Source organism: Clarias gariepinus, chromosome 7 (genome assembly GCF_024256425.1).
Source record: "Clarias gariepinus isolate MV-2021 ecotype Netherlands chromosome 7, CGAR_prim_01v2, whole genome shotgun sequence".
In the NCBI taxonomy this organism is placed as follows: Eukaryota; Metazoa; Chordata; class Actinopteri; order Siluriformes; family Clariidae; genus Clarias; species Clarias gariepinus.
Window position 1 is genome coordinate 23363943 of NC_071106.1, and position 12046 is coordinate 23375988.

Here is a 12046-nt window from a genome sequence, read left to right on the forward strand (position 1 = left end):
CCACTGGGTCTATAGAGGGCATCCTAGAACAGAGCTGATAACAACTGAGCCAGACTACCTAAAATTATAATTAACAACCACAACTTTTTTTCTTAAAGAAAACAATGATTCACAGTATGTATTATTGTATACTGTAAGTCATAACAATAAAATGGACAGGTGAAGTAATATTTATTATGTCACTACTGGGGCTTGAAGATGGTGTGTTGGAAGCAGGAAAAATTGGCAAGGGACTTTTAGGAGATTGTGATGTGAAGATAATAGAAGGCTAGGTCAGAACTAGGTCATAACATAGAATATAGCAGATGGCAGATTGCTGTGTATGGGCCTGCATAGCTGCAGACAGTTCAGACTGCCCATGCTGACCCCTGTACACAACTGAAATCACCTACAATGGGAGCATTAGAACAGGACCATGAAGCAATGAATGTGTGTATGTGTGTATATGTGCGTGTCAGTGGCGGCTGCTAGCTTTTGAAACAGGGGAAGCTCATATTAGGCCTTCATCATAAAATTCATTATGTTATTTGTACGTGAATTCTGCCCTCTGTTCCTTTTGCAGAAAATGGTCTGTGACCCTGTCATACCAATTGGCCATCTTTTCCAGGGACTTAACCAGTTTCCTCTCTATGGCCAGGAGAGCAAGGTTGCTCAAACGATCTTGGCCCATCGTTTTGCGGGTGTATGACTTGACGCGTTTTAAACAGGAGACGCTCCTCTCTACACCTGCTTTAGAGCGACAGCTCTAACGACAACAGCCTGTATAACTGAGGCATTGCACTATCCAACTCCATGTCTTTAAAAAACACTAAGAAATCACACAGCTTACCCCTGCTCCCCTGTAAGTCATGATCGGAATATAGTACTTGAAGTTCAGATCTCACTGAGTCAAAGAAATGGCCATAACTTTTCAGCACACTTTTAAAAGCCTCCTCTGGATACACTTGTCTCATTTCATCAAATTTCCCTGGATTGACTAATTCTAAGAAGGCTAATTTGAAAAAGGCTAAGAAATCTGTTTCATGAGATTGTCTAGGATGGCCATGTACAAATTTCTGTAGCGGTCCTATTTCTAATAGGTTCATCTCGAGGGTCTGATGTGAGATTTGCTGCTTTTGAATAAACTGCTTAATAAGCCTCCTCGACCTCTTCTCCTTGACAAAAGCAAAGAGAGACCCATTTCTTTTTTTGCAGTAAAGAACATCCAAAGCCCTTTGCTGGACGATATCAAAGACAACATCTGTTTTCGAGAATATTTGTTTATATGTGTACAACATGAACACAAAGTCAAAATCCTCCAGTTTTATTATGAAGCCTTTGGCAACATTTTATGTGTCATCATCCATGCTCTCATTCTGGGTTATCTTGTCAAAAGTCTGCAGAAGGCCATCATAATTGTTTGCCATAGTGCTCACTATCCGTGATGTGAAATTCCATCGAGTAGGAGAGTTTCTGGGCAAGCTTGAAGACCCGGTAGACTCAAGAAAAGACATCCTTTTTGTGGACTTTGAAAAAATGTGGTGAACCCAGAGAGAGATGCAAAAAATATTCTTGACTCAAGCAAGCATTTAGCAACACCAGGTTCAGTCTGTGTGTATAGCAATGCTCAAACACTGCACTAGGGGCTATTACTTTAACTTTGGCCTGTAGGCCATTGAGAGATGAAGCAAAGACAGCAGCCCCATCATACTGTTGGTTTGTGCCATAAGTTCGCCCTGCATGTTCTCGTTTAAAACTTCAAACACAGACTGAGCATCTTGACCCCCTGACACATCCAAGTGGTTTAACGCGCTGTGCTGCACGGAAATGTATGACAAAAAAATCACGTCAAACAATCTACAATAAATACTTCATTCTAAACAAGCTAGTCATGAAGTTGAACGCGTTCTAGCGCACTTTTATTAAAATCAATATAAATACGACAGTGCATATATGAGCATTTATTTTCTGACCTTGTAGTCTTAGAGCAGCTGCCACTGGTGCATGTGTTGCTTACCTGGGGAAGAGATAGCACCAGAATTATGACTCGTAGCATCTACCTAACCATTGTTTTAGACCAAGTGCACCCTTCATGGCAATGGTGTTTCCTGTATGTGGCTTTTTTCAGCAACATAATGCCCCTTGACACACTTCAAACATTGCTTACCAACAGGATGAGGAACACGACAAAGTGTTTATGGCATTGACTTGGTTTCTGTTTAAGCATTTGTGGGATGTGCTGGACAAATAAGTTTGAGGGCATGATGCCACAAGACCTCAAGGGTGTGATGTGACTTATGCAGCAGTAGGGTAAAAGGAGAATGGTCACTCTGTGTCCTGCTGAAGTCAACAACCATCTCTTTTGTTTTTGCAATGTTTAGAGACGTCTTTAAACCAATCTGTTAGCCTTTGCACTTTCTCTCTGTATGCTGACTCGTCATTCTTGCCAATGAGACCCACCACAGTCGTGTCATCAGCAAACTTGATGATGTGGTTGGAACTGTGTGTCAGTACACATATGATATAGTAGTAGTATATATATGGGAGTCATTAAGACAGGATAAAGAAGACTTCTTTGACACGAGTACGATGGTAGTGGACTTGAAGCATGTGTGAACGACGGCGCTGCTCAGAGAGATGCTGAAGATGTTGGTAACAACATCTGCCAGCTTTCAGCACATTCTCTGAGCACTCTGCCAGGAAGATTTTGTGGTCCAGCAGCTTTAGGTGGGTTGACCTTGCATAAAGTTTTCCATACATCAGCCATGGTTGTTGGTTCTTAGTGGTAAAAAATAAATGATATGCTGTTCACAAGAAAGTGGGTAGTGGAGATTGTTCAGAATCTTTATTTTCTGGAGTACAGTAGTGCACATAGAGAACTATAAAACATGACACACCTTTGGCCACCAATGTATATTTATATTTTCGGACAGCGCAGAAAAAACTGTGCAAGCTCCTGCGACACCTTCATTCTCGCTCCGAGCCCGCCTTCATGTCCCTGCCGCCGAAGAGAAAAAGGCCATGAGGAGGACTGCGTTTAGGCCCCTCATCCCAGCCGGGAAAGCTGCCCAGCCGACGGATGTCAGCGCGTCCAGATAAACCCGGGAGGGGCCATGCTGGCCATCAACAGTTGAAGAAGAATTGTTGAGGGAGCATGCAGGGTGCTGCCTCCGCGTGCTCCATTCTGCCATTCCGCTCACCACCACCTTTTGCCAGCTGTGTGCCTGCAAGCCAGCTGGGCACTGCCTCGGACCTGCACACGCCTTTTCACTTTATTGTTTCCCTTTTTTTCTGTCCTCTCTTCTTTAACCATTTCCTTCCCCATTTATTTTAAATAAATTACCCTTTTTTCCATAAGACCTTGTTTCGTGTCCATGGTTTATGGCGCCACCCATGCACATAAGGTCGAACACAGGGCATTTAAACACATTGTCATAGATGGATCAAATGAACTTTGATCCAAAATCAAGAAAAAAACTTACTTCTAGCTGCATGTGGTCCTAGAACCAGTACTTCTGTCTGGTCAGGATTACGCAGAAGATTCAGTATCTTATGTCTGAGCATACCTTCTAATATAAAACAAAAGCTTTGATAAATCAATATCTCCTCATGTTAGCCATAAAGGTAGAAAATTCCCTTTTAGAAGTAAGGAGGGCGGAAATTCCAGAGCTTAGGAGCTGTCATAAAAAAGTACTGGCGACCCCCCAAAATGTATGTCGTGCTCTAGGCACTTCAAGCAGTACATGATTAGAGGACCTTAGAGTTCGGCCATGGGTGCACAGATGGATCAGTTTGTTTAAATAGATTGGGGCCATACCAGACAGGGACTTAACAACGACAAAAAAATACAAATAAATGAAAAGTATTAAATTCTGGTGTAAAAAGAAAGATTTATTCCTTTAACACTGCCCAGAATGTGCAAGCTTGTCAAGCTTTCCATCGGGTTTCTTGGGGTAGGTGCCGTGGCTCTGCCACAATATTTGAACATTTTCACCCACCAAATGCTGGGGTTTTACTCAACTTATGCGCCAATGTGTTTTCAAATATTTAATGCATTTGTAGCTGTTCACCTTGCGCACCGAATTGCGAATCTGCTTGTTTCGCTCGGACACTTTAGAGAAATGCAGACCAAACTAGTTTAACAACAGAAAAAAAAGACAATGTCCGGCTCCAGCATTGTTTAGGCACAGAGCAGGTCGTGGCAGTACAGGATCTGTGCAGCCCCGCTGTGGCTCTCCCTTATGGCTCTCTCTATCCATTGCTCACTGTGGTCAGTCCCAAGGCTCCGTCCATCCGCTTATCGTTTATGTGCATATTTTTAATATCATTTAAACACTGAGCAGGAATCAACATTTTTTTTCTCTTCTTGTGGAGGGTGTTGATGATCATCTTTTGGACGTCTGTCAAGTCACAGCAGTTATCTTGATGCATGAACTAGGCGCCTAATATTTTACTTTACTTATAATTAATGTAGAAATTTACAAGTTTCACTTTTTAAACTACATATTATTATTTTAATGAAAATTTAACAGGCTGGTAACATTTACAGTAACAGTAACACCCGTACACTATAATTCCTTTTTTAGGTGGCAGCTTTGAGATAGCAATGTAATCTCTGCACATTTAAAACTTAATCAAAAGGATGTTAAGTCATTATTAAGTTGGGGCAAAAAAGTATTTAGTTAGCCACCAATTGTGCAAGTTCTAAAAAGATGAGAAAGGGCTGTAATTTTCATCATAGGTATACCTCAACTATGAGGGACAAAATAAGAAAAGAAATCAGAAAATCACATTGTAGGATTTTAAAAGAATTTATTTGCAAATTATGGTGGAAAATAAGTATTTGATCAATAAAAAATTTCATCTCAATACTTTGTTATATACCCTTTGCACTATTGCTGCTATTTTGGTCTATTGCTCCATACAGATCTTCTCTAGAGCAGTGATGTTTTGGGGCTGTCCCTGGGTAGCATGGACTTTCAACTCCCTCCAAAGATTTTCTATAGGGTTAAGATCTGGAGACTGGCTAGGCCACTCCAGGACCTTGAAATGCTTCGTATGAAGCCACTCCTGCGATGTGTTTGGGATTATTGTCATGCTGAAAGACCCAACCACATTTCATCTTCAATGCCTGTACTGATGGATGAGGTTTTACCTTGTCTTTACAAGACATGGCCCCATTCATTCTTTTCTTTAGACAGATTAGTCTTCCTGGTCCCTTTGCAGAAAAACAGCCCCAAAGCATGATGTTTCCCCCATGCTTCACAGTAGGTATGGTGTTCTTTGGATGCAACTCAGCATTCTTTCTCCTCCAAACATGATGTTCTATTTTGGTTTCATTTGACCATATGACATTCTCCCAACTGCTTACCTATTGCAGATTCAGTCTCCCCAGCCTGGTGCAGGTCTGCAATTGTTTCGGGTGCCATTTGACATCTCTTTGGTCTTGGCCATAGTGGAGATTGAAGAGTGACTGTTTGAGGTTGTGGACAGGTGTCTTTTATACTGATTACGAGTTCAAACAGATGCCATTAATACAGATAATGAGTGAAGGACAGAGGAGCCTCTTAAAGAAGAAGTTACAGGTCTGTGAGAGCCAGAAATCTTGTTTGTAGGTGATCAAATACTTATTTTAGTGAGGAATTTACCAATTAATTCATTAAAAATCATACAATGTGATTTTGGGGATTTTTTTTCTTCTTATTTTGTCTCTCATAGTTGAGGTATACCTATGATGAAAAATAACGACTTCTCTCATCTTTTTAAGTGGTGACTGACTAAATACTTTTTTTTTTCTTAGGGTAACCATTGCATTAACTTGGGATTTTTATTACATTTTTATTTTTTATGTAATGGTTCTAAATGTAGTTGTTCAGGTCTACTTAATGTTTAACTGACTTTTTATCATATTTATATGATTTTGCAACTTTCAAATTTACTCAATATTTTTAAGTGTAAAAATGTTTCACTAAAAAAAAAAAAAAGTTTAATTTTTTAGAGAGTATGTCACTTTTATTTCCAAACAAAATTTGTTCATAGGTAATTAAACCGAGTTTTAGTACTGATATTGACCTGTATTTTTCTGAGTGGTGGGGTTTCAGCATTATCTGGCAACCTACGTACCACTGTTAACGGGCACCACGGCGCAAACACGAAAGAGCACAGTTTAAGGAATGTAAATACACACAGGGTTTGAAAGGTTTACTAAAAGGTTTATTTAAAATATGCATTTATTAAATGAATTTCAAAATGCTCCATATTTCTCTGTTTCTTTCTCTTGACCAAAAGACACATAGTCACATGCAGAAAGTCGTGTGTGTGTGTGTGTGTGTGTGTGTGTCTGAGAGAGAAAGAGGGAGCTGAAGAGAGATAAAATCAGTCTTCCATGATGTACATGGCAAAAGTATGTTTCTCAGTGAGTCTGTAACCAGAGCCATTTTATGCTTGGAAAGTGAAGCAATAGGACTTACAGCAGTGGCCAAGTATGTTGATGTTAGTAGGGAGCTGAAGGTAGTGATTGAGTGGCAGTATCATCTGAAAGGGGTTGCCCTAATTTTGGCTAAATGCTGCTTTTAGACAGGTCACAAACCAACCCACTGATGACCAAATCTCCTCCACTATTCCTTTAAAATCTGTAATACAGGTATTTACCAAAATGAAACTATCAAATTTTTTTCATCTCTCTGGTCATGTGGATGATTTTTTGTCTCAGTAGTTGAAAAAGGTTATTAAGCTGTATCATTTTGATGTATGATCTGTGGCCGTGTATAACACTGATTATAACTCTTCATTGGAGTGCTCTAGCAAGTGGCTTTGGAATGATGCCTATATTCGTAAAATGTGATGTGCTCTTGCACCTATTTGTAGGCGTGCTATAAATAGGCCCCTTTTGGCACCACATGCTCAGCCATGATTGACAGTTGCAAAGCTTTGGTCCGGCGAAAGCAGCCTCTAAAAGACAAGAAAAACACACAAAGGGTGAGTTTTTTTTAATATATAAATGTTATAATGTGTTCTTGTAAAGAAATTAAAAGTTAGAGTGGATGTTTATCTGTCCGATCATCTATAACTGCACACAACCTTAAAAGTAGCTTCACAACTAACCTGTTCTATATATAACTTTTCCAAGTGCTCTGTCTACTTACACTGTAGACTGTTTCTTAACTGGTGGTGTAACTGTCTTATTAATCAACTACTTTCCATTGTATCATCATTAACGTTTATAGTTTTGCTTTAAAAAGTCTAAAATTCCTTCTACTTAATACCTTTTATTTTTTCTTGTCTGCAGCTTCAGTCGCAGTAGAGTGGGAGTATTTTTTTTACTAGAAATTTGGGTAGCAGAGACTGCTTTATTCAAAAGCAACAGCAATCCACTATTTTTATTTGGATTATATAAACCAGAGTATTTTTGACAATGACATCACGGAGGCCAATGACCCATTCCTATTCAGGCAATGGGAGAAATGGCAATCAAAATGGAGATGATGTTTTCTCGCCACGTTTAGACAGCCGCAACTACCTCTCCAGTGTCCGGCCTGAGAACAGGTAAGGTAACCTATGTCTTGTCAAGTGTGGCAAAATATGTACTGCATAAATTGATATTTAGAAACTAAATACAATACTGCTATCTGATCTGTTTGGGTGGTCAGTTATCACTGATGACTAGTGTGTACTATGTACTATGTACAATAATAAGAGTAACCTATTTGTAAGAATTATTATATAGCTTCTTATAACATTGTCAGCACACAAGGTAAAGCATAAATATCTTGATTTTAAACTACACTGCCTGGCCAAAGAAAAGTCACACACTCTAAGATTGTATTGAATCACCGTCAGCGTTGATTACAAAACACAATGGGGTGACCAGTGTGAAAGTGATTCCTCATCCTTCTCATATATTGCCACATAACATTGCTGAGCCAAGACCTGTCTAAGTGAACAGGTCTAGGCTGTGCTAGGAACAGTATAGCCTCCAGAGACTTGTACAATGGACATTATACATAATGGGTGCTTTGCTTTGCACATTTCTTTTCTTAGCCTGATGCATTCACTGCTTTGGAATAGGTTTAGTTTAGACTCATTAGACCACATGACCATTTCTATTGTCCAATCGTTATGCTTCCCAACAAATTGTAGCCTTTTTTCCTAATTAGCTTCACAAAAAAAGTGGTTTTCTCATGGCCACACAGTTGTTTAGTCCCAATCCTTTAAGTTTTTATCAACACATTCTAAACACATTTCTTCCATAAAATTGAAGAAAATTGATAATGGGTTCTTAACCCAGTTCCATTTCAAATCTCCCTATTTGTTTTCTTTGCTTAATGCGGCCCATTGCATTTATTTATAATTTTTTTTGCCAGTTAATGTTAACTGGTCTTGTTTAATTATTGTCATGCTTTAATTTCATTCTGATTTAAATAGTATTTAAATCATTGTAAGGTCTTGATACTATTTTACCAATATAATACCTATTTTTTTTTACCGATATGATACAGTGCTAAAAAGGATTTAAATAATTTTTGTGTCCTTGATGAATATCAATAGCAATTATTTAAATTGAATACAACTGTTGCCATTGAAAAAAACAAAATGTATCAAGATAGCTATAGAATAACTGCTCAGGTAGATACAATAAAATTTAGATTAAGAACTTGTTTTGTCTGCCATTTACTAAATTACTAAAAATAGATACTCAATTCACAGGTACTCAAACAACAATCTAATAAGATAAACTATACTTACTTCTTCTAATTGCATCTATAAAAATATAATTACCCCAACATCCAAATCCTTGTATTTCCTAAAACAAAATCACAAGCAGGTAATTTAATTTTAGCATCAGATATTGTACTTGTGGTTGTTCATGATTTAAATAAATAAAAAAATCTCCTATTATTTCATACCTAGAAATCTACTCATGATAGTCATGCAAATTCTGAGTGGTTTATTTCATGTACATTAAAATCACAGATACTTTGTGATTTAAAGATCAATTGATATTATTTTCCATGTTCAGGAGTACATTTTGTACTGTCATATCTCAGCTGACAGAAGAGACTCCGCCATGTTTTGAGACTACGATCAAGTCCAAGGCAGTATCAGAGGCCTGCAATGTGAAATTCACCTGTGTGGTCACAGGTATGCCTTCACTGCATTTTATATTGTAATCTATCTTAATGACAAAAACTTAAACTTTGAACTGCAAATATCCTAATCCATAACTTTTGATAGCTGCTCCCTGCATCCCTACATGATGTAGTTCATCCAGAAAGTATTCACCTCCCAGATATTGTTTCTATTTGGTGGAATGGAGGCGAAAAAAATTCTTGGCCCTTAATCAGTTGGACGCAGATATTCTTAAAATAACTTCCTTTAAGATAAGGGTGAGCTCTTAAGAAAGATAGATTTTTGTCAAATACTAGTCTCAATAGAAACTGCTAATAGAAACAGGATTGAATATTTAAATTTAATTTCAAATACATTTAAATTTATTTTAAATTACAAATAAATGTAAATAGCTATTTTAATTATGAACTTTGTCACAAAGCAGTTTTACAGAAATATATAAAGCACAGATATAATCTTTAAATGTATTTATTTATCCAAGTAAGTAACTGGAGACAGCAGTGGAAAGGAAAACCTCTTGAGACAGAATAAGAAAGATACCTTAAGAAGAACCAGAAGTCTCAGAAGGGAACCCATCCTCATCTCGGTGATGGCGCAATTAAGAATAAGTGTATATAGTTAAAAACTAAGCAGGAAATTTTCACAAAAGCTCACAGAAGCACTTGCATGTTCTTATGGTAAAAAAATAACTTTATTTGAAAAAATGGAAAAAAAGCAAAGGGTTTTAAGAAGGGAGGAAGGGGAAAAAAGGTGGAAAGTAGTGAAGGTGTGCACGTGTAGGTCTAGAGGCAGTGAGGCAGAATGGTGAAGTGGGTCCATGTGGGGAGTGGCTCCTGCATGCTCCTTAAAGCAGCTCTCTTTTCTGTCTGTGGGTGTGGCCGATGTGACCTAGAGCTAAGCTCTCCGCCACATTTTTATGGTGTGGAGAAAACCCGATCTATTAACGATAATAATCTAAAAGCCGTGCCTGATCTAGCAACCCTGTCCCTTCGCACAATTGCAGACGGGGAGGCCACCTACCTAGGAGTTGGCAAGTAGTGACAAAAGATTTAGGCGCATTCCCATCTCTTGCATATACTGTGTAGGGCATCATGCCTGAAAACAATTAAATAAACAATGAACTATGATATTAATTAAATAATTGTATTACAAAAGCAATACACTGTAAAAAGGCTCAACATAAAGTTTAGTAACATGTTTTACATTTTTTTTTTATGTTGTTAATAGAGACATAGTTTTTTTTTTTTCATTTGCGGGCCGAACAACATTTCATATTGCTGTTTAGTTGAAACACAACTTGTTGACACAATTTGTCTCTAATTCAAATATTTAAGTCAGCTAAATTAATTCTATTCCTCTAGTTGTGTCCAATTGTAGCCCATTGAAGTAGTTGGTTCAACTAATTGTTTTTCTGTAAAAACAAGTTAGCCTAACAACACCCCAACAATTAAAACACAATAAACTTACAATTTTATTCTTTATACAGGTTCTATTTTATTATTCTATGTATTATTAGGTTCTATATATTATATTACAATATCATAACTATTTTTAAGAACTTTTAAAGCTGAACAGTTGTTTTCTATTGTGTCTGACAAAAATAAATTATGGCAACAAGAGTTTGTTTCGCAAGATGTGAATCATAGATGTCTCTCCATGCCCAATAAAAATTGTTTGAATGTGTATGTCCAGTCCTTCTGGAATTTGATGCACAGAGCACAGACCTGATAAAACATCACTCCTAAAACTGCTAAATAATCACCCACACTGTAAAAACTTCAACTAGATAATTGTTGAATACATTAATATTGTATTGTTGCCTTAAAGGTCCTACACATCCCATTTTTCATTAAATGTTAATATAATCTTTAGGGTCCTAATGAAAAGTTTGTATTATACATTAATTAAAAATTCAAAAGGATTGTGTAAAAAAAAACACTACTAAAAAAATATAAACTAGCTCTGTTCTCAGCAACCTGTTTCAGTATATGCTAATTTAAATGCTCATGACCAACGCAGTGCTTTGTGGGTAATGCAGTCCAAACTGGAAAACGCTGAGCCTGAGCCTGTTTTCTTCAGTCGTTTTTGGTTTAATTTAAGTACGGAACCTACGCGGAAGTTTGTAATATCGCCTGACAACACAGAAATTAAAAGAATGGACATGCATCAACTCGATTTGTCTTTCTCATCACTGCATGGGCATGAATTAACGGGCTGTTGCGCTGCCGCGAGCAACAACAACAAAAAGCGGAAAAACTTACCGAGAGAGATAAGGACGCGATGTGTTTACTGATGTGTTTACATGACTTCTTAATCTTTAGACATTGTTATAAACCATCTAACGTAACAAAGGTAAGCATAATATAGTTTCCGACTACGTACACAGTTTGAAACTAGACAATCACCGTAATGCATTGTTTATTATAAACGGGCGATTAGGGATTATATAGAGACGGATGTACATAGAGAAGAAGCCATAACCATGTTCTATAAGAGTGTAAGTTAACTTACACTCCGCATTCATCGTGATTATTAGAAAAGGCGATCTGCAAAGAGTCATAGTAAAAGGAATTACACTCACTGAGCCTGGTGAAGATGAAGCAGGAACACGAAGCATTAGTACAGATCCGATTTTCAGGAGCAGCTTCCTAGTAAAACCTGCTTTATATTGACCTGCGTTTATAAAGCAGTCTGGTGAAAAATGATTATCGCAAACATGAACGCATTTAGGTAAATCGGTGGGGACGTTAGCTTTAAAAACTAAATTCAGCCACTGCGTCCTCAGTGGCTCAGATACCTAACCCTAGGTAGGTACACTAGGTCACTAACCCTAGGTAGTGAATGACGACTGCTGTGTTCGCTATTACACCCAACATCTATACACAACACTCGCTTAGGCGCCATTTTGCTCCAGCGGTGAAAAACAATAGCCGACAGC

At 37.8% G+C, this 12046-nt stretch overlaps 1 protein-coding gene across 1 annotated transcript in view; it reads left to right on the forward strand.

The window, feature by feature from the left end:
* Positions 1-6466: 6466 nt before the first annotated feature.
* The window catches only part of alpk3a (alpha-kinase 3a), a 49164-nt gene continuing 43584 nt past the window's right edge, over positions 6467-12046 (forward strand). Inside the window, exons 1-3 of the mRNA XM_053500452.1 lie at positions 6467-6957; positions 7268-7524; positions 8999-9120. Coding sequence (XP_053356427.1) covers positions 7394-7524; positions 8999-9120 — 253 coding nt within the window. The 5' untranslated portion in view covers positions 6467-6957; positions 7268-7393. The remainder of the gene's footprint in view (positions 6958-7267; positions 7525-8998; positions 9121-12046) is intronic.